Source organism: Schistocerca nitens, chromosome 1 (genome assembly GCF_023898315.1).
Source record: "Schistocerca nitens isolate TAMUIC-IGC-003100 chromosome 1, iqSchNite1.1, whole genome shotgun sequence".
NCBI lineage: Eukaryota > Metazoa > Arthropoda > Insecta > Orthoptera > Acrididae > Schistocerca > Schistocerca nitens.
Genome location: NC_064614.1, coordinates 1,112,799,960 through 1,112,824,087, shown reverse-complemented (window position 1 = coordinate 1,112,824,087; position 24,128 = coordinate 1,112,799,960). Strand labels below are relative to the sequence as shown.

At 37.1% G+C, this 24,128-nt stretch overlaps 1 protein-coding gene across 1 annotated transcript in view; it reads right to left on the bottom strand.

Annotated features, from left to right (window-relative positions):
• The window catches only part of LOC126199114 (calcineurin-binding protein cabin-1-like), a 249,429-nt gene that overhangs the window by 126,911 nt on the left and 98,390 nt on the right, over positions 1-24,128 (bottom strand). Inside the window, exons 12-16 of the mRNA XM_049935872.1 lie at positions 20,016-20,187; positions 19,201-19,325; positions 17,429-17,618; positions 9,710-9,860; positions 7,354-7,492 (exon numbers count right to left, since the gene is read on the bottom strand). Coding sequence (XP_049791829.1) covers positions 7,354-7,492; positions 9,710-9,860; positions 17,429-17,618; positions 19,201-19,325; positions 20,016-20,187 — 777 coding nt within the window. The remainder of the gene's footprint in view (positions 1-7,353; positions 7,493-9,709; positions 9,861-17,428; positions 17,619-19,200; positions 19,326-20,015; positions 20,188-24,128) is intronic.

The following is a 24,128-nucleotide window of genomic DNA, read 5'->3' as shown; positions in this document are numbered from 1 at the left end:
TTCTGCAGGTGTCTATATTTGTATATTACAACTGCTCTTACAAATTCCTTGGAATGATTATCAACAACAGTATACCACACAATAACTCCAGAGACAATATGTAATGCCAAGCAAGGCGAAGTATATGCCTCAAACAAAAATACTGCATTTTGGAATTACTTAAGATGCAGTATATCCAGGATATCTTTTGCTTCTTGTTCTTTTGTACTCCCTCCTAAACAAGGACAACAATACAAGTGGCAATAGGTTCCGCTTAATACTCTATGTTTTATGTACATTGATTACTCAACACACTCTGCCTTTCTCCTTCAGAGATACAATGTGGTGCAGTGATGACCTCATTAAGAGACATACAGGGTGTAAATTTTAAGTTGACAAACAAGAAGAACTTGAAAAATAAGCTTCACATGAAAAAATGTGTAGAATCCAAAGTTGATTCTTTTCGAGGGGGACGTCTGCTAGTGCTAAAATTAGCCCGCCACCCCAGCCTCCTGGGGGTGGGATGGGAGGCAACTTTAAAATTTCAAATAGGAACCCCCATTTTTATTGCAGAATCACATTCTACATAAAAAAACTACGTACATTTTGTCATAAACATTTGTTTTGATCCTTGGTAGTTGGCACTGTAATTCAAGAAAATCCATGTTCTCACTTTTGCATGGAAAATGGTTATACTACTACCACTACGTGATCAGGCCCAGTGGACCGCACGCATTTACAAGTTTCCTCCTCCACTGTATTCTGTCCATTGCTGCTATCCGCCATTCGTCCACATCTATTGACATTTGTTTTAAATCTTCATGAAGTCCATCCCTCCAACGCTTCTTGGGTCTCCCTGGCGGTCTCTTTCCTGTAGGTGTGAAATCCAGGAGCTTCCGAGGCCATCTGTGATCCTCCATCTGGGCCACATGGCCAGCCCACTGCATTCGTTTGGCTTTGACAGCTCCTGCTATGTTGGGCTGCTGGTATAGTTCCTCAAGCTCTTGGTTGTATCTGATCCTCCATTCCCCTGTATCTGCATCCAGAACCGGACCGAAGATCTTCCGAAGCACTTTTCTCTCAAAGACAAGGAGCTTATGGAAGTCCTGTTTCCGGATACTCCATGTCTCACAGCCATATAGAACAACAGGCTGGATCAGGGTTTTGTACAGTCGAATCTTGAACTGTCTGGAGAGAGATTTGGACCGCCGCAGTTGTGCTAGGCTGTGGTAAGATCGGTTTCCCGTTTGTATTCTGGCATTGATCTCTGCTTCACATGACGAGTTCTCTGTGAAAAGTGCCCCTAGGTATTTGAATTCTTGCACTCTCTTGTAGGAATGGTCCCCAACCTGCAGTGATTGTAGATGATCAGCAGTCTGACAATGACCACGCGTCATAACGAGGTACTCTGTCTTAGCTTCGTTTATGTTTAGCCCAAATTTTCTGGCAGCCTCCTTTAGTGCTTTGGTCATTTGCTCCAACTCCTCTTCCGATCTAGAGAGTAAACAGATGTCATCTGCATAGGCTAAGTATGCCAGTCTCTTTCCTTCGATTTCAATCCCTTCGTTCTCTTGGAAGGTCTCGCGTATGATCTTCTCGAGGGCAAAGTTGAACAGGATAGAGGACAACCCATCTCCTTGCCTGAGTCCTGTCACAATTTCAAATTCCTCAGTTACGCGATTTCCCATCTTCACCTTTGCATGTGTCTCGTTCAGACAGATCTTTATCAGATTGACGAGTTTCTCTGCTATGCCAAACTCCCTTAAACAGTTGAGCAGGCTCTTACGATGTATGCAATCATAGGCCTTCTTAAAATCAACGAATAAAATATGCAAATCTTTACCATATTCGGCCGGAAACCTCCCTGGTACTTCCGAATCACCGTTTCTGCCACTGGCTGAATTCTATGTATGAGGCAATTGGACAGGATCTTATAGCAGACGTTAAGCAGGGCGATTCCTTGATAGTTGTCACATTTCAGTTTGTCGCCCTTCTTATGTATTGGACAAATCAGAGCTGTTTTCCGTTCTCCTGGTAGTTCTTCTTTGGTCCATATTGCCTGTATCAGTCGGTGTATTTTTTCTGCAAGTTTCTCTCCTCCAGCCAGGATCATTTCAGCCTGTATTCCATCTTGACCTGGACTCTTATTCTGTTTAAGGTGTCTGATTCTGGTTTTTATCTCATCCAGGATAGATGGGGGATAGTCTGCATCGGCTGTAATTGGGTACTGGAAATCAAACTGCAGTTCGGGTTCATCACAATTTAGCAGCTGTCGAAAGTACTCTTTCCATCTCTCAGCTATGTCCCTATCGTTCGTCAGGATCTTATCACGGGAATCTTTGACAAATTTCTGCTTGGCCTGGTGACCTTTGCAGAGGTACTTCACCCTCAGAAACATTTCCATCGTCTTTTGTCCTCTGAAGTCTGTTTCTGCTTCAGTGATGATATTCCTTACGTATTTCCTCTTTGCTCTTCTCAGAATTGCTTGTGTAGTCTTTTGGACCTCCTCAAATTGTGCTTTGGCCTGTGCCAGATTTGTCCCCTTCAGCCATTAGTTCCTGGCTTCCTATCTCGTTTTCAGGGCATCTGCACATTCCTTTCCAAACCAGATCATCTTGCCCACTGGGTTTCCCATGAGTGTTTCCTTTGCTGTATCCCTAACTGAGCTCTGGATGTTTCCCCACATAAGTTCGAGGTCCTGATTCGCGTCCACTTCACTGAGTGCTTCAAAGCGGTTACTAAGTTGCAACTGGTATCTGGTCTTTGTTGCCTCATCTTTTAGTTATGGTTATGGTTACGGATAAATAAAAAATACTTATTTAGTTTGTAAATTTTGATTCGATAAAACTAAAACTCTCCCTCACTCCCGATAGGGTAGGGTTTGAGAGAGAAGATTTAGAGTTTTACAAATGTTGACCCAAATATTAATTTTTTCCACAGACCCAATAAATTTTGTTTGTTTTGTGGTCATAAGGCTGCACAACTTTTTAATTATCAGACAAATCATCTGACTAGCTAACTAACTAACCAAACATCCAACTAACAAGTGAACTCATTAATTAAAAACCTAACTGACTCACGAACCTAATTTTTTTATTAGATTCGGAGTAATCACCCTTGTTTGTCAAGAAGTCTTATAACCGGGGTGCTCGCTTAGTTTGAGACTTTTAGTTTCAGGTGGAGAAACATAGAAAATGACATCCATAAATTTAATGACTTAAATCACATTGTTCACACCTTTATTTTATTTCAGAATATCGCGGCTGTTACGTCGTTTACATTTTTAGAATTATGTACGATAATCGATATCCCACTCTGCCCTGATCGATAATCGATGCTCTTCTCCAACCCTTGCTGATGAGCAGCATAAAGTTTCAGAGTGACGCAGACAGGTAGTGCAGGGATGAGAAATTCACCCTTTCTTGTAACAAGACTTGGATTTAGAAATTATAAGTATTAATGTAATAAACACTATATCTTTTACCCATCTAAGTATTCAGACAGCAATACATCATTTATAATGCTTGTCTTTTGAGCAAATTATGTTTGATTACCAGGTGTGACTGTGTTCGCGGCTTTTGCTCGGTACCAGTCACGTCTGACGCGGAGTTAGTATTGCTAGGCGAAATTACGCTGAACGAGCCACTTCTCACTCATAGAAATTCTAACCCTGCCTTTCTCGATGCCCCTTATCTTATCTCTCTTGAGATTAATAAGTGGCATATGTCATTATGAATTATCTTTCTGTGGAAGAAAAAACTGACATGGTGTACATTTATGGAGAAAGTGGGAGAAATTTTGACAATGTAGTCACGCTTTATGCGCAGCGTTTTCCTGGACAAGTATGATCACGGTCCTCTTTTGTTTGAGTTATTATAAAATTTTCTGCGGAAGGTAGTGAGAACCCGAAAAAAAGAACCTGTGCAGCTACTGTTTGTGGAGGAAACAATCCAGTGGCAGTCCTAGCTGCTGTGGCTCATAATCCACTTGATAGCACAAGAGAAATATCAAGGCAATCAGGAATTTCACACATGAGTGTTTGGAAAATTCTGAAGCTTCATAAATTTCATCCATACCATGTACCCATGCATCCGGAACTACATGGTGGTGACTTCCAAAACCATCTAATTTTCGTCACTGGGCAGTTCAGTGGATGTAAACAAACCAGAACTTTTCTGTCAGAGTACTTTTCTCCAATAAGGCAACATTCATAAACCACAGCGAAGTTAATCCCCATAACATGCATTACTGGAGCGGACAGAACCCACACTTGGTTCGAGAAGTCAACCATCAGCGATCTTGGTCAGTTAATGTTTGGTGTGGTATAATTGACGATAAACTGATAGGTCCATATTTTAGCAACGGTAATTTGAATGGCAACAAATATCGGAACCTACTTGAAAATGAACTGCCAGATCTACTTGAAGGCCTGAGCATCGAACTTTGACTAAACATGTGGTTTCAACATTATGGTTATCCAGCACATTATTCATTAGCAGCACACTATGTACTACATAGATCGACTTTCTCATGGTCGCTGGATCGGCAGGGCAGGTCCTGTGAATTGGCCAGCCAGGTCACCTGACCTTACCTTGCCAGATTTTTTCTTATGGGGTTATCTAAAAGATATTGTTTATCAAGAAACGCCTACCACTAGTGAAAACATGATGCAAAGAATAAGAGATGCTTGCACTGCAATTACACCAGACGTGTTATCAAGATATGTGAAGTGATTTACAGCATGAGTCAATAAATGCATCGAAGTTGGAGGTCATCATTTTGAACATTTGATTTCATAAAACGGTGAGATGCAAGGGATTTACGGACAACAAGAAGTCCAAGAGGTGGGGGACTCACTGGAAACAAGCACCCTCAAATTCATTTACTTACAAGTATTTGCAAATAATCAACAATAAAACGAAACCAATCGTTCCTTTTCAGGACCATCAAATCTTGAACGGGAATACATTCATCTTTAGTTAGCGAGTGGGTTAGTCTTTTCCTCAGTTAGTCTTTTACTTCGTTTACTCTGCGAGTTAATGAGTTCGCTCATTAGTAAGTAGGATGTTTGTTTGGTTGGTTAGTTAGTTAGTTAGTTAGTTAGCTAGTCAGATGATTTATTTGATAATTAAAAGCTGTGTGACTTCATGACCACGAAACAAACAAAACTTATCGGACTCTACGGAAAAAATTAATATTTGGGTCAACATTTGTAAAACTCTAATTCCTCTCTCTCAAACCCCACTCTATGGGGAGAGAGGGAGAGTTTTAGTTTTAGTGAATCAAAATTTACGAACTAAATAAGTATTTTTTATTTATCCATAACCATTTTCCACGCAAAAATGATAACATGGATTTTCTTGAATTACAGTGCCAACTACCAAGAATCAAAACAAATGTTTAAGACAAAATGTACGTGCCTTTTTATGTAGAATCTGATTCTGCAATAAAAAATGGGGGTTTCCATTTGACATTTTAAATCTGCCTCCCACCCCACCCATATGGGGCTGGGGTGGTGGGCTAATTTTAGCACCAGCAGACGTCCCCCTTGAAAATAATCAACTTTGGATTCTACACATTTTTTTGTGTGAAGCTTATTTTTTAAACTATTCTTGTTTGTCAACTTAAAATTTACACCCTGTATATTCCACGTGTTTGTGCAATGAAAAAGATGTTCGATCATTCCAAGTGAACATTTTCAGTGTGGGAACAACCATTCAGAAGTTCATTTGTTGTAAAGAAATAGCTACTTTTTCTATATCTTACATAATATTTCTTGCTGTACACTTAACAGTAGGACATTGCTAGAGGTAATGTTTGACAGTGGCAAGTCTACACGTGGGGAGGCCATGGGGGTGGAGGATTAGAGTATATGGGGGTGGCATCAACAGTGGCGAGAAAGTATCACAACACAATTTCCATGATTAGAATTTTTATCTTAGGTCACGGTCAAGTGTAAGCCGCACTAAATACCAGTATATACACTAAAGTTAGACATTCTAGCGACTTTCATATTAGGTACATAACAATCTGGATTGAGGAATAACAAAAATTATTCACATGCTGAACAACAGTAGGTATCAACTTAAATAAACTGAGTAAAATTTTGAGCTTATATGGCTCACTTCAGCATTTGTCACATACACCATCTGCATAAAGAATAAAATACATAATCTTAATATGAGATCATCACACAAAACAAGCATATAAAACAGCATCCTTAACTAACTTTATCGGTATCTAATAGAAGGGATTAAGTTTCTTGAAACTAGATTCATGGTTCCCGCAATTGTCCAGGTGGTAATTAGGTTCAATGAATTTACATCATTTCCAAGGACCACAATTATGATTTACACAGGTGTCTAGAACCAAAACCTCTGGCAGCACATACAAATATACCCTTAGGTGCTAAGCTTTAGGGAATGGAGAAACGAAGACTATCACACTTTATTAACAACGATAAGTACACACACACACACACACACACACACACACACACACACACACACACGGATGTAACATGAAACATACATGCTTTTTGTCCGTGGAATGTATGTTTAGTGTATATACTAACTGCAGCTTACCACTTGACAATGATCTACTGTCAAAATTGCAATGTGTGAAAACTGTCAAATAATATAGTCTATGGTGAACATTACGTTATTTTAAAAAAAATCAACAAGGCTGTAATTCCAAAGCAAATACAATTCTGTGAAATGGTTTCACTCAATGATGTGGGATGCTAGGCTGTTGGTAATAGAGTGTAGGGTTTATTCAACGAGAGCAGAGATCTTTTCTGCGAGACCACAGTAATGAGCTGCAATTGGGTGGTGGTGGGGGTTTGGATGGTTAGTTTATGGATTTTAGGAAGCAGGCAGAAGGTGGGTGGGTGCATAGGGTGCAGTTGGATTAGGGAAAGAGGTGGCTACCTGCCTAATTTCTCATCTCATCCACTTCACCCAATATAACATCTACTGCAGTCGTGCTGCAGTTGCCTGAGACAGTGTAACCGTAGCAATGCAACTATCTGTGTGCATATGTGTATTCTATTAACCATGAAGAAGGATTCATCTGACAGCTCAGCGACATTCTCAGTTTTGTTTCTGTGCCTATCAATGACTCAAAGCAACTTTAAGCTGTTATCTATACTTCCTCCATTATTTATATTCCACCAAGGACTTCCCTTACAATAATAATAAAATTATCTTTTTTTACCATCTCCCCTAGTTAAGTTTTCAATTTGTCTTCAATTAATGATTTACTGAATATTTATGTGTTCTTATCTGACTTTTTTCCTTGTCCCCCCCCCCTCCCCCCACCCTCTATTACCTGTTCAATATTTAGTTTTTAAAATACTTGCTACATTATACATACCATTGAATTATCTGCTGCAACAAAATCCATGGTGTCACAGTCTCAATAGGCATTTCTACAGCAGTTTCAGGTGCTTCCAATTGGTGGCACAACATGTGCATCAAATTTTGTACTAATCTTGGTAACCTGGGGCTGTCAACTTTAAAACATCGGATAAAATGTAAAACTGTAGTAAAAAAGGACACACACACACACACACACACACACACACACACACACACACACACACACACAAACCATCCGCATAAAGAATAAAATATACAATCTTGTTACGAGATCATGACATAAAATAAGCAGATAAATACTGCACTCTTAACTAAATTTACTGGTATGTACAAGATTTAATCCGATCTCTTGTAACCAGATCACATAAAAACAAGGACCATCAGGGACAAGGAACAAGTCAAATTAATAGCAGCAGGCAGAAGGTAGTACTGCATGGTACTTCTTTAATAAAGACTAGGAACAATTATGACTGGCACTAATACATTCACGCTGATAATTATGGGAATTATTCTCATATAACAAAAGTTGTGATTCTGAAAAAAGGCATTGCTCTTCCTCCTACAGTACTCTATTGTTTTTACCTCTTGATTCATATTAAGTATTAACTAAGCATTTCTGATTCAGAGAATACTATCAGTAGTATACACACTGCCAAAGTTAATAAGTTGTATGATACAATCAAAATTTTACCCCCCCCCCCCCCAGGTCCATATTTTCTAATAAATTATAGGAAGAACGATAATAAGGAACTCTTTCTTTTACTTTGTCTTAATATCTAGTTCTTTTCCAGTTTACTGACTGGTGTTACTGGCAACCACTTGGAGACTTTTGCAATGAATATAAAACTCCATTCCAAACCCTCAACAAGGGTACATAGCCCACAAGTAACTTATTTTTAATTCTTGTATTGTTATTGTGAATTTTATAGCTTGTCCTAAATTAACTCTATTATTATTAATCATATATACCATTAGAGAGTAACTGTGTAGGTATGTGAGTGTAAGAATCTCAATGTCCCTGATGAAGCTTCTACAAGATATTTGGTTATCATCTTTACACAAATTGTCACAGTAGCATTCAGTACAATAAATACTTCTTTGACCTTGGATGCACTGCCACAGAAGATAACACTATAAGACAATCATCATCATCATCATCAGCAGCAGCAGCAGCAGCAGCAGCAGCAGCAGCAGTAGAAGTAGTATCATCATATCACCACCACATCATCACAATCTTCTTCTTCTTCAGTTTGTGGTTTAGGTCACCTTCAGAGCACGCACTTCAATCACCTTCTCCGTCTTTCTTTTTTTTCTTCTGCATAACGCACAACTGCTTTGGGGTACCTGATATCCTCAATTTTCTTTACATGTGGCCCCTATCTGTTTCCGTGTTCTTTCATTCATGTGTTCACTGATTCTATTTTCAATACGTCTCTTGTAGTTTTATTTGTGAACTTTGGTTCACTTTCACATCCTTTTGTTGTTCTTAGCAGTTCAAAGCTCTGCAATCTAGACTTTGTTTTGTGTTGGCACCCAGCTCTCACATCCATACACAATTCCAGTCTGGCCCCACATATTGCCCTGAATTTTTTTACAGTGGCCATCTTTATTTTTGCTAATATCACATATTAAGTAACTTAAGGTGGAGGTTTATTCTGTATTTTTGTTGTTAATGACTATTTTGGATCTTAGTGGCTCTTTTCCCCAATATGCCATTATTTTTATTTTTCTTGCGTAATATGCCACACTCACAGACCATTATGATGGTATATGGAATGTTGCAGTTCAGCTTTATTTTCTTGTTCTGTTATAACATCATCTACTTATAATCATATGTTTGAAACTTTATTTTTGATTAATTTTACACCTGTGGCAGTTTTTTGTTTACACTGTGTATGATGTCACTTACACAAATGTAAAAAGGTGTTGAGTCTTAGGGCAGCCCCACAGAACGGCATGGTATCTACAGAATGTTAGCCATTCTGTCTGCAGGTCAATGCAAAACACATTTAATTATCACTCTAACAAGACAAAGCTCACTCATAAATTGTTTCACAAACACTTCCTCCTGGCAACAACCTCCATAACATTCTCCCCCATTCGTCCCAATCCTCCCCTTACCCATATTTTTTCTAAAGAAAAATGTTCATTTTCAAAGCATATGCTGAACATTCAGTATTTGTTGCTGTGGATTTGACTATGATTTTCCTTTCCAGTAAGTGACTTAGCAATACACAGTCATTTTGCTGGACATGAAAAGACAAAAATACAATGAATGGCAATTTCCAGCTAACAGTACTAAGAAACAGAACAGAAAGCAAAATTCATAAGCGTAACAATTAACTACCAACCAACAGAGAGTCCAGCCTTGGTCACACAGGATTCCAAACCAGCAAGTAGCTTCTCTATGGTTGTGGCCCACTTTTGTTGCTCCTTGTCTTCTGAGCCAAGGTATTTCTGAAATGCTTCATTGCAGCATGCTTCACCCCAGTAGAAACATTCCTGAAAATTTGAAATAATTGTTACTACAGTATCAGCAAAATAAATAAAAGACTAACCCATTTTCCTGGTTTATGGATCTAATCAATATATAGAAAAAGTGGGCCGGTGCAAGAAAACAAATCATCACCCACATTACCGGCAGATATTGAACAGCACCAGTCATTACCACAACAACAACAACAACAACAATAATAATAATAATAATAATAATAATTGGTTCGCTACGCAGCCGAAGACCAAAGTAATGACACATTTGGAGAGAGAAAAATGGTTAAAAAAATGGAGCAGTGTCAAAATTCAAGGTCAACATTTAACGGGAAAGAGAAAAGCAAGACAGGCAGAGAAATCAAGATGAGGCATGGCAGAAAGAAAGTGAGAGAAAAATTGAAAAGCGGAAGACCTCAAAATTAAAATAAACTGTAATTTTCTCCACTTGCAAGTTATACTCCGCTTATTCTATATCAATCAGTTCCTCTTAGCATGTTCGTTAACAATATTTCTTCTCAGTCTTTATTGTACACAGTTATTTTTAACAACTGATACTTTTTCTTACTTCTCACTAGCCAGACACTGTTTTCTTTCCTCTCAGTAGACTGTGTCCAGCTTTCATTCTCTTGTCAACTCTTTCATGCTCATTTTATATCGGGTTCAACAGAGAAATATCTTACTGTAGGAGTTACAAAGGATTGTGAACACACGTACAGTCTCTATTTTAGTTTCTGAAAATGTGGAGCGAGAGAGCGGGGAGTGTTGCTAGTCGAGCACCTACAGAATCATCAATAAAGATTCACCAATTTATTTTATATTAATTTTTTTTAAAAAAAAAGAAAGAAAGAAAAATCTCGTGCAAAAACTGTAAAAATAGAAGGAGATACAATTGCTGGTCAGTACTGCCCTCAAGGAGGTGGAATTCCAGTACTGCATATAGAGGTGGGCAAGAAATCGTGTATCTGTTACAAATCACAGTGATTGAGAAGTCACAGTATTCACAACAACAACTTTCCTGTATTTGCCTGCAATTTCAGTCATAACTAGAAGTTTCAGGTAGCAGCTAAGAGTAGCATTTAACATTCAATGCCATGTGCCATCTGTTGCTGAAGTTCTTCCTTCTTTCTAAGAAAGGTGTTTCATACTATAGAGTTTGGTTGTGATGTCAATGACATATTGCAACTAGAAGTCACAAGTAGCAACTAAAATTAGCATTTAACATTCAATGTAGTGCCATCTGTTGACCGACATTCGTGCTTTGTATTAAGAACCTCTGTCTCATGCTATGGGAGTGTTACCTTATTATGGTCAAACAACTTATCTATGAAGCTAATCTGCTCTACGAAAAATTTCATGTGGCTAGGGCCTCCCATAGGGTAGACAGATCGCCTCGTGCAAGTCTTTTGAGTTGATACCACTTTGGCGTGTTGTGTGTCGATGGGGACGAGATGGTGATGAAGACAACACAACACCCAGTTCCTGAGCAGAGAAAAATCTCCAACCCAGTCGGGAATCAAACCTGGGCCCCTTGGCATGGCATTCCACCATGCTGATCACTCAGCTATCGAGGCGGACCCAAATCACAATAAACTGATGTTCATACACCCTTTTTATATGTGAACTGAGGCAGTTGGCGAAAATACATTTGTAAGTCATCTTTTCTCTGTTATTTTCAGAAACAGCACATTCCAGCAAGAACAACTGTAGGCATTTGCTGGAAAAAATACATCTTCCTATATAATAATTAGGGACCAGAAAAAAATTGCATTTTGTAATAAATGCGAAATAGATGCGAATTCTGCCTCAAAATGCGGTAATGCGAGCTTAATTAATAGACACTGTTTCATAGCTAATTGCACCCAGATGAGTTATTCATCAGGGATAGTTTGAAATAGCTTTATTTTCTGTATACAACATTGAAAACGTGAGCAGTTACTGGCATTGTACATCATCTGGTGAAACCCAATTTGGAAAGATGATGTGCGCAAGAACCTACTTGCAGAATTAGAGTGTACTAACGTAATGATGTATCAATGTGATCAGTGATCCGCTGCCATGCCAACTGTGGACAGTTGAATGGTCTGTTTAAGATGTACATGGTGTAATGCAACGTAGCACTCAGCCTTGGGACCTAACATTTTGTAAGACAGAAACATGTATGTTTCGTTTGTTAACAAAAGCTCAAAAGATAGGATAATGTGGGCAGTTTTAATGTGGCAAATTAGGTGATGGATGTTTTGAACTGCAGTTGCATCAAACACCGCCAAAGGTGGAGCCTGAACTACATTATTAACAATACTCTGTTTACTTCAACAAGCAATTGCGCATAACTGTTACGAAATGCTTTGTGTTGTGTGTTGCTCACTATTTTCTTTTCTTATTTTGAAATAAGTGAGGCAACTAATTCTGGACCATCACGAATTTTGATTATGACTGTTACAACATCAGAAGAGATAGACGATCCCTGTGACAATGTGTCATTTCTGCTGTAGGCTACTGCCCAACAAAATGGAGGCGGGGTTTATTTCCCCACACTGCTCCTTCCCCTATGGCAATCAAAATTCTAGTCTGTTTACACTCACAGCCATCTGTAACTAAAGCCTACAGCACCCGCTGTCTGCACTATGGCAACTGGAAAACAAAATCTGTAACTTTTTTCGATGGTGCTGAAATTTCCCTAACATTAAAGTCTACTTGTTGTACATTCAGTTCTACTTCTACTCTAAGTGCCCCATCAGTTCTATCTCTAGTGTTGTCAAGCATGGGTGGTAGCACTATGAATGCCCACAAAAAGTTGGAATTAGTACTCTGAAGATTTTTTAAATCTTCATATTGGGTGGGAAAAGACAAATAATGTCCAGAAACATATCACGGACACATTCACTTAATTGGTGGGAAAAGGCTGCTGCTTTTCAACAGAACAATCATTTTTGAATGCTTAAATACAGCCAAACGAAGAAAACAAAAGGCATTTAGGAAGCAAAAGGTGTTGAAAAGTTTTTCCAAAAGCAAACATTCCAGTCAAAAAGTTCCCAATAAGCACTTTTTTTTTAACAGGCAATTTCAAAGAACCAATAATTTGTTTATCTTCACTCATGTAATGTGACAGCCTTTTAAATTTGTTCGCCTAATCATCTACAGACAAAGAAAATAGACGCAAATTTCAACAAAAATAAGCAGGAATTTTGAAAAAAAATAGAAGCGAATTTAGCCACAATTAGATACTACATCTTCCGGTCCCTTGTAATGATACAGTCATACAGTACAAAAGGATTGGACAGGAAGATTTTTTATAACAGAGTGGCTTCGAAATGTGTATATTATCTCTCATAATGGACTTACAGTGGCCTGGGTGCCCATACAAGCATTGCAACACTGATCTTTCACATCAATTTGCATTCGTATACATTGCTCGTGATGAAAGAACACAGAAGGCACAAAATGTTCACGAATTAAAAAAAAAAAAAAAAGGGACATAATGAGAATTGTCTTTTACAGTGTTCTCCCTGGTAAACACAGGATATGTCCTCTCTCTCTCTCTCTCTCTCTCTCTCTCTCTCTCTCTCTTTCCAAAATCTAATATGTGAAATGCAATATAATTAAGCATGCACATATAATCATACAATTTTATAGTGCTTAGAATGTTACTGAGAAAGGTCTAAATAGTAATTATACAATATTATGAGGAACTGCTGAAATATATTACACAAGACAGAATACACTCAAAAAATAAAATAAAAGATAAATTGTGTGGGATGCACATGATTCTCCTTTGTTATCATGTATAAAAAATATCCGACATAATAGAAAACATTGGGGGCACTTATAACCCTTGTTTTATAAGTTTGACAGGCGTTGAAGCGAAATATAAGTGATATGTTGTTTTTGCCATTCTTGGAATATGCTACTATATACATGGCAGGTTCATGCAATTTATATTTATTATATTTCTTAGCTTTTTCAGTACTGCACGATAATGGCCTAAGGCTGAAATTGCAACTGTGAAATAAAATAATCTCTGCAGTCTATGGCAAATATGACATCCTTTCAAATCTTCTACATGACTGTGATCTCCAACACGGAAAAGTTAGTTGGACTAATCAATAGCGTAGCCCGAAGTCTAGGTTAGATAGAAAAGTAATAATTCAGTTGAAAGATTTTCACCATAAAATTAAAACCACATGGTAAATTCAGAAAACGCATATGAAGTAAGGTACAAGGTTTTGACAAGTATTTTGATGTGTATATTTCATACATAAACTATGAAAAATGTAAGGGGGTGTCCACTACATAATTTAGCTATTTTCTGAACACTATAACATGCAGGTAAACTTTTGTGTGTATTCAAGTATTGCACTTAAACTATTTTAGATGTCAGCTTTTAACTCTTACACTTGCATACCATCAAACTTAAAACACATAACCAAGTCTTTATCAATAACAACTTGGCAGAAAATTTAGGGGTGTGGGGTGGCTTTAGCAAGCAGAGAATTGAATTTTATTTACGATAATGATCGAAGCAGACGAAATGAATTAAAATTTCTGCTGCAGCGGGGTATCGAACCTGGGTCTTCTTGCTGGCTAGGCAGAAATGCTAATCATTACACTACCACAACACAATGGTCAACATTGCTGCACGAACTACCTAAGCCGAGTGTCCTCCCCAACACAAACTTCAATTCATTATTCAGTCACAGTCCATTCAGATTTATTTATCATCTGTTTAAAACCATATAACAACTTCTATGACATATTGTCTGCACACTTCACAAGTAATAACATATCATTCTGTTGAATTGACACAGTTCACCTGGTCAGATATACCAGATAGCACACACACTTTCCAGCACCTTTCAGTTGTTGCTTGCAACTGCTGACAGTGTAGCATTTTCGTTGATAAATTGCAGAACTTGCAGAAGTCAATGAAATCATGTTTTATTGTTGGCACAGTGTGGAGGAATACAAGTTGTGATTTTAAACTGTGGCAGAGTACAATTAAACATTGCAGTTACCAGAAAGTAGCATTCACAGAAATCAGTGATATCAAGAAGTCACTGTTTAGCCCGTTCCTACAGTCGACAGACACACGCATGAAGAACGAAACTATCCAGCTTTTTGGAACTGCTAGTTCCTGCCTCTGGGAAAAAAGATGGGAAACTGGGGAAGATTAGAAAGGAGAGGGGAGGTCATTGAGACCAAAGGTTGAGAGGGATCCAACAGTGTGAGGAAGAGGAGACACAAAGATGAAGGTGGAGGTGTCAGAAAGTAAGCAGTCAGTGATAGTAGCTACACTGGTAAGCAATGTGTGAGCTTCAGTCAAGAGATTACAGGATTAAGACATAAATATGGATTAACAAGAAGAGAAATGCAGTGAATAGTGCAATTAAGAACTTGAGCATATTCTACAGCCTGACTCGAACCTAAGTGGCTGCCAAACCAAACCACAAGGGCCATCTGAATTCTACCTCCCAGTATAAGTTTCTCTGAATTCCATAGAAAAGAACTTGTTCTCCAACACAGCCACACATCGCTTAGGTACAACCATAAAGTGTCAACTTGTCACTAGTTGACTTTCAAAATTGCTGCAGACTAATGAATTATGTAAGAGGGCACTTACTTTGACAGAAAGAGACATGATTAAGACAATGAACCAATAGCACATACAGTATGCAGAAATTGTATTAGCAAGGTATAATGTATTTGGTGAGCAGGAAAGATATATGCCTAAACTCTCATGATGATTGTTTTGGAAACAAAATTACACTGTTTGGATACAAAATATTTCTGTTGATTCATTTGACTACCTCTTACAATTTACCTTTTAGCTATGATAAAACTGATGTCTTTGAGAGGAAGAAAAAAAGGAGGCAAAGGAGAAAGAGAGGAGGTGGGGACCAGAAGGCAAGTTTGTATGAGAAAGTGTGGAAATCCTATGACAAGATTTTATTTTCTAAATTATACAAACAAAAAATAATTTCTGTTTCTTATATTCAGTGTTCTGTTATACTGAAAACACTTGTATTCAACATTATTAGTTCTCAACTATTGCCAACTGTGTAATTTGAGCAATAAACAGCTCAACCTATACTTATAGGCCAACCATGGACTCTCCATGAAATTATACGACTGTAACCTAAAACACCTGTAGGTAACTGGTTAAGCATTGTAAGCACTCTTTTTATTCTGGTGACTATAACCAATGCTTGCTCTTGTAAGGTTACAACCTACTCAGTTGGTATCACACTATATTTCATGTTTCTTGTGCATGTTTTCATTTTCTTATCATATATTGACACTTTCATCTTTAAAGAAGCAGAAGAAGGTGCATTCTAGTGGTCTGTCAGGAACCAGCCACTATGTTTTTCTGACGCCAGACGTAAGGTGCGTAACACAGACAGGTGACAGCCACGTAGTTTAAAAGGGATTGAAAATCCCAGAGATGAAAGATCAATACAAGCAACAGGTACTCAATATTTGGATAAAGCAAGATCTGTGAAAATTACTTTATAACAAATGACATCTTGTAACTAGCTCTCCCTTTTTTTTCTAGGCCTGCTACAGGGTAAGATGTGTACGGATGAACAAAGTCATTTGTAACAATATTGTAATGATTTATTACATTGACTGAATCCACAAATATGTGACAGTAAACATTGTAAATAACAAAAACTTAATTATTAGAAGTCTAACAGGTTTTGTAGTGAATAACAGAGTAGCATATGTAAATGAGGAATTTTGTTATGGTTGCTATGTTTTACAATTCAAAGATATTTTTGTTCTTACACGGAGCAGAAATCCATTTACCTTTTTTGAGATCATTGACCCAATTGCAATTAGTCATTGGTGAATTAACTCAACTATAAGTGATGACTATACACATTTCTTCTTCATGCGCCAAAAGATGAAAGATAATTCTTTTTTCAGCATAAACCTACTGAAGCTAACATGATGAAAGCCTGGTCTGCTGGAGCTTTCTATTAGTTTTATGGGTAATTCTACCCCCCCTCCCCCACCCACCCACCCAAAAAAAAGCAGAACTTTGCTAAAAACAAGACGTAAGCTGAGAATTATTACCTTCTTTTCTTTCTCTTCTTCACTTGTGGTCCATCAATGTCATAAGACACAGTGGGAAGTGTTCGAATGTGCTACGACCATTAGATGCTTTGTTTGTGACTGACCACTGCACAGTTATCAGGAGATATTTCAGCTAACTTTGTAACAATATGTTGGTACACTAGTAAGTTGGTTGGCCATAGATATTTCTGTTAATCATTTCATACCATTTGATGTACAGCATTAGAATCTCGATTTATTAGTCAAATTATTTATTATTCAATTTGTTATCTTATGAACTGTATAATGACTCTTTAAATAACCTTACCCTTTGTAATTTTTATTCAAATTATGTTTTTTGGTGATGTCTGTGCAGTTGCTTGAGAATGGCTACACATTCAAAACATCGCAGAACACAAAATAATGTAGAAAATTTATTTCTTTAAATAAATTTCTTTTTTTGATTGAAGGCACAAGTTTACATTTATTTGTAATATTATGCAATTTCACAAGGTAGTTACACTTACCTGATACTTTTTAAGCTGCCACAGTGCATCCATAAGCATTGCTAATTGTGTAGCACGATCTGGGCAATTCTCAGGACTACCAACAGCATTACTGGGTTGCTGATAACGAAATGTTTCCTGTAGGATTTCTGTTAACTGTTCAAAATGTTGTTCATCATACAATCGCTGAACTTCTCCAAGGCTCTGATTCCTAAATGGGAAATAAAGGAGAGAGCACTGGTTTATACCAATATTTTTTATAATGCTGCAGGAAGAAATCTGTTTTGAATAAATCTTAAATAGAGATCTACACTCAGATGAGTTTAAGAAAGAAAGGCAGGATTTTACCAAGATTTTTTCCTTACATTAATAGTTAAGCAAGAAATTTATTGAAAAACATTAAATAATAAAAGAATTTTATTAACTATTGTTGGGAAAAGGAATACATATAAACAATTGGCTAAAAGAGTAAGGTGGTCGGTCACCTGTCTGCTTCTGGGTGTTCTGCCAAGTTAATGTTTCCATTTTATGCACAAGATTTAATGACTGATCTAGTTGTCTTCTACAGGTGGTGTGAGTTCTGCTGTTATGTGTACTCCACCACTTATACCCAAGTTCTATTCCCAATCCCCACTATGCTTTTTGATGTTCTTTTGGTTTTCAAAGCTCTTACTGATATTCTGCAAAATGCAAATTCTCTCGGCAATTTCCAGATCTGGTTGATGTGATGGCTGGTGAGATCCTAATAAATCGAGTGCTGCACCACAAGTCTTGCTTAAATTGAAATCTCCATCCCTCTTTATATTGTTTTCTGCATCTTTAATGTGATAGACTCCTTAATTATGCTGTCCCAGAAATATGGAATTTGAACTACGATACCGGTCTCATTATAATTCATTTGACAATTATATTTGAGGCAATGCTCAATGATGTTTGATTAGCTTGGTTGTTTCAGTGGGGTGTGTCACTGATTTTTCACAGCACACTGAACACAAAACAACTTTATAATTTGAAAGATCTGTTTTATGATAATTAATTTTAATTGATAGTTCTGCAGTCATCAACAAACATAAAATACAACACAAAACTTTGAGGTCAATTGATGGATCACAATGTGTTCTCACATTTTATGCTTCCCTTCATTACACACACTGCCAATGGTAAGGCAAAAGAAAGAGTACAGGAAGAGTGCATAGCACTTACAAATTATGAAATTTAGAAAACTGAAGTGCTTTCTAATATGACAGTGTCAGCCTTAATCCAGTTGTTGCCATTTTGGCCTCTTCTTCCACTTCAAGTATTATTAACATTCATACTGTAAATATGATTTTCTCCTACAACACACACTGTTACTGTACAAATTGTCACTTAACAGAGACACACCCATAAGTGCATCCACCTCATAAACCAGTTCGTATGGTTCAATATTTCACGTTCCATACAGTTACAACATGAGGGAAAGGGTATTTGAATTTACAAAAATCAATGTATTCAATACACTATGTATCCTAGATACTTTTTTTGATAATTAGTGGATAAGTAATGAATAATAATAGATTTCAATTATTAAAAATTCCTCAACCAGAAAAACATTATTGGTACAAAATCTTACACCAAAGTTATTTTGAATTATTCCTGACGAAATGCTTCGAATTCAAAAACGAGTTTGAGAATGTCAACTTTAAACAACTAAATTTTATAAGTGGAGATAATTTCAAATTTATCACAATCCATGTTAAGGACTGTAATTGCTAAACATTCGGAACACCACTTTTACTCTTCATAAACTGTACCTGATAAGAGTTGTGAGCAATTTGCTCACTCCATCTTTTGCAATGACATTGTGATGTTGACAGTTTGGCAACAAAACTTTTTGTTTCTGTTCTTCTTCTGATAGTCCCTCCACATGACATAACAACTGAAATCAGAAATTATTTATTTATATGTCTAACACTGTATAAACAGAAAATTAATTTTACAACAAGTTCACTTGGTGAAGAAACATCAAACTAAGTAAAAATATGAAAGTGAAGAGGGCAGTATCAAAAAACAAGCAAGTTTGAATGGCACAGAATAAGTGATCATTCTGACTTGTACATTGCACCTTGCTATAACAGTGCTGTGAATGTGGAACCAGTACACAGAAGAGGGATGTATCCAATGATGAGCAGGTACTGGATCTCACAGGGTGGCATGTTCTCTACTGCACACTGGGCTGGTGGCCATTGCACTGCCTTCCTTTGCTCAGAAACCACTGACATCAAAGACAGTCGTGAACAGGTGAATAACATCACTGAAGTGCAGAGCAGCAAAATATAGTGTTTTTTGGAGGAGTTCCACTTCAATCTCTCCAACACAATCATGTTTTGGTTGCAACTCAACTTGTAGGAACATCAGCCCATACTGAATTTGCAAAGTCACATTATGTTCTCTTCATAACTCCTATCATTTATTTACACTAATGTTTCTAATCTATGGAACATGAATATATTTTATTGTTGTAGTTTTCAGAAATGCTGGTGTGTGTACAAATACACATTTAACAAACAAAAACTTGTAAAATTTACACGATGATTCATAAAATCAATTTCCTGGCTGTAATACTTACAGTATCAAGTGACTGTATTGCCATATCAACATTTCCCAGATGTAGATACAGATGAGCTTTCATCCATAGTATACGCATAATATATGTCATGTATCCAGAACCAAACAAATCCTCATGAATTGACAGGAATGTCAGTTGTCCAAGCCCTTCTGCTGTGAGTGACTTCTCAGCGCTATACAAAATTGAAAATAAATAAATAAATAAATAATAATAATAATAATAATAATAATAAATTTAAAAATGCAAAAAGGATATACAGAATTAACTTCAAGGCATTTCAGTGAATGCTGACACAAACAGTAAATTAACAACATGGGGATAAGTAGCAGTGAGCAAGGAGAAAGTTGAACCTGTGCTACTAGAAAAATGTGTTTGTAAAAACCAGTTCTACTTTTGCCGCATACCCTCACTGCAGAGTGAGCATAGTTAGTTAGTAAATATTTATAGTGATTTCTCAAAGAACTTAATATTAAAAGTGGATCGCATATATGATGGGTGGGTCAGTGAAGAAAATGTCAGTGGTAATAGCAGAAGGGGCCTTGGAAAACCACCCAAGAAAATAAATAAAAATATTATTTTATGTTTTTATCCATTGTGTTATATACTTTTAGAACAGTCTTGCACACAGTTAATATCTAACCATACAGTATTAACATGTCAATCAAATATATGCAACTTGGAGGCAATCTTCAACAAATGTGATTAACTTGTTCATGAAAAATCTATTTACTTTGATTTCATAACACTAATTTATTTACAAATTGTAGTGGCTCCAAAAATAAAAGGGGGGAAAACTATTTTCTCATTCAGTATATAGGGACAATGAAACAAAGAAAGGAGATATGGGTAGCTATTAAAGAAGACTAGGCTACAGAAAATTCAAATTACGAACCAACTACACTTTGAAACATTTTCTTGTTCATAAATGGTATAATAAACATTCCATTCAAACAAGGTAAAGCAATGACATGCAAAATCGGAAATTTTCTGATACTTGTTTTCTCAACACAGGCATAGCAAAACAAGCATACCACCGCACATGGAGGCAGATCAACTCTAAGATAAAACAAAATCAAAAGCATCATATAAACAATAAAATTTGTCCCATATAATCCTTCTTCACCAATTTAGTTACAATAAAACCAAAGACTTATTGTCAATTGCATGTTTTTATCTAACTGGCAAACAATGGGAAAAATCTTGACTATATAATAGAGGAAACAGGGGAAAATCTAAATCTTTATGGGTGGCTGAAGATTTGACCACAGCTCCTTTTAACGACCATGTTTAAAACATTTGCTCTCAAAGCACTCTACCACATTAACTCAAAGGAATTAGTAATGAGTAATGATAGATTAGATTAGATTAATACTAGTTCCATGGATCATGAATACGATATTTCTTAATGATGTGGAACGAGTCAAAATTTCCAATACATGACATAATTAAGTTAATTTAACAACATAATTAAGTTAATATAACAACTTTTTTTTATTTTAATTTTTTTGTATATAATTTTTTTGTTTGGTTTTCTTTCTTTTTTTTCTTAATTTATATCGAAAAATTCCTCTATGGAGTAGAAGGAGTTGTCATTCAGAGATTCTTTTACTTTCTTCTTAAATACTTGTTGGTTATCTGTCAGACTTTTGATACTATTTGGTAAGTGACCAAAGGCTTTAGTGGCAGTATAATTCACCCCTTTCTGTGCCAAAGTTAGATTTAATCTTGAATAGTGAAGATTATCCTTTCTCCAAGTATTGTAGTTATGCACACTGCTATTACTTTTGAATTGGGTTTGGTTGTTAATAACAAATTTCATAAGAGAGTATATATACTGAGAAGCTACTGTGAATATCCCTAGATCCTTAAATAAATGTCTGCAGGATGATCTTGGGTGGACTCCAGCTATTATTCTGATTACACGCTTTTGTGTAATAAATACTTTATTCCTCAGTGATGAATTACCCCAAAATATGATGCCATATGCAAGCAATGAGTGAAAATAGGCGTAGTAAGCTAATTTACTAAGATGTTTATCACCAAAATTTGCAATGACCCTTATTGCATAAGTAGCTGAACTCAAACGTTTCAGCAGATCATCAATGTGTTTCTTACAATTTAATCTCTCATCAATGGACACACCTAACAATTTTGAATATTCTACCTTAGCTATATGCTTCTGATTAAGGTCTATATTTATTACTGGCATCATACCATTTACTGTACGGAACTGTATGTACTGTGTCTTATCAAAATTCAGTGAGAGTCTGTTTACAAGGAACCACTTAGTAATTTACTGAAAGACATTACTGACAATTTCATCAGTTAATTCTTGTTTGTCAGGTGTGATTACTATACTTGTATCATCAGCAAAGAGAACTAACTTTGCCTCTTCATGAATATAGAATGGCAAGTCATTAATATATATTAAGAACAACAAAGGACCCAAGACCGACCCTTGTGGAACCCCATTCTTGATAGTTCCCCAGTTTGAGGAATGTGCTGATCTTTGCATATTATGAGAACTGCTTATTACAACTTTCTGCACTCTTCCAGTTAGGTACGAATTAAGCCATTTGTGCACTGTCCCACCTGTGTCCAACATGTGGCATCACCAGTATCCATGTAAGTCAGCGGAAAAAAAGAAAGAAAAAAAAACACTCCCAAATGCAACTGCATATCACATAATCATTTACATAATCAAAGCCATCACAAAGCGTTCATGTCATGATTCATTAAGCACTCTTACTGAATAAAATCTTCTCAGTTTTCAAGCTGCATCAATTCTCATAAAACTCAAGCTTTTGATGGCTAGCTCCACAATGGTCGTCAGGAGTAAAACTACTGACTGCCAGAGCTGGCACTATTTCTCACTTATAAACCTATGTCTACAGCCACTGGCACCAATCAGAGTACTGAGAGCAGTTTGTGCAATGAATGGTGTCCATCCCAACATTAAATTTACGATCAAGATGGCAAGCAACCATTCTTAGATGTTTTAGTTGGGTGGAAGGTAGGAGCCTGGCTAGGTCATTCAGTGTGCAAGAAACCGATACACACTGATCGATATTCGAACACTGGTAGTTTTCACCATACTGTACACAAGAAAGCTGTCTTGAACATGTTAATACACAGAGCCAAATTTCTGTCTAACAACGACCACCTACATTCTGAATTACAGCACTTGAGGCACATGTTCAGGAAGAACACCTACAGCAAAAGAGAAATTGCAAACTTTCAGTTGTCACTCAAGAAGGACGCCTCGTGAATCGGGAGAAGAAGCCAACCCGGCGGCTTTCCTGCCATACTGTGAGGCAACAAGAAACAAGTTAGGACATGTATTGCAGAGACATGGATTGAGACCAGTGTTCCGGCCCTCTTCCAAGATACAATATGTTACACCCTGTGCCTGGTGTGTATGGGGTCCCTTGCAAGTGCGGTGGCATTTATACGGGCCTGACAATTTGCACAGTTGCAGAACATTGTACCGAATACAAGAGACATATTAAGCGAAGGGAGCTTGACAAATCGGCCATATGAGCATCGCCTCAAAAACAGTCACAAAATACTGACAGGCTTGAGCTGCTATGAGCTGCCCAACTCACTTTCCGTGCATATGTCATTTTGGCCCTCTTTGACTGGTGCCAGCGGCTGTAATTGTAGGTATACAAGTGGGAAATAGTTCCAGCCCTGGCAGTCAGTAGTTTTACTACTGACAACAATGGCGGAGCTAGCCATCGAAAGCTTGAGGATTTTATTCAAATTGACACCGCTTGATAACTGAAGATTTTATTAAAATATGCCATCACAAAAGGGTCCAAAGACACAAAATTTTCCTGTATGGTGAGGAAGTAATGATCAGTGTGGGACTGCTGGAAAAATTGGGCACAAAGAAATCACATCTGTTGACTTCTTTAGCATGTTTACAATGCTACTGGGGCAAGGAGGTAATTGCTGTAGTTAAGCACCACATGCGTACTGCTGCAGTGGACAGTATTTTGAAGAGGACAAGTCACGCTGTAGTAAGACAGCGGATACAGCAGACAAGATATGAGCTTGATCTTAATGCCAGAAATCTGTTTGATTGGTACCAATTTTTGTCATCAACTTTGT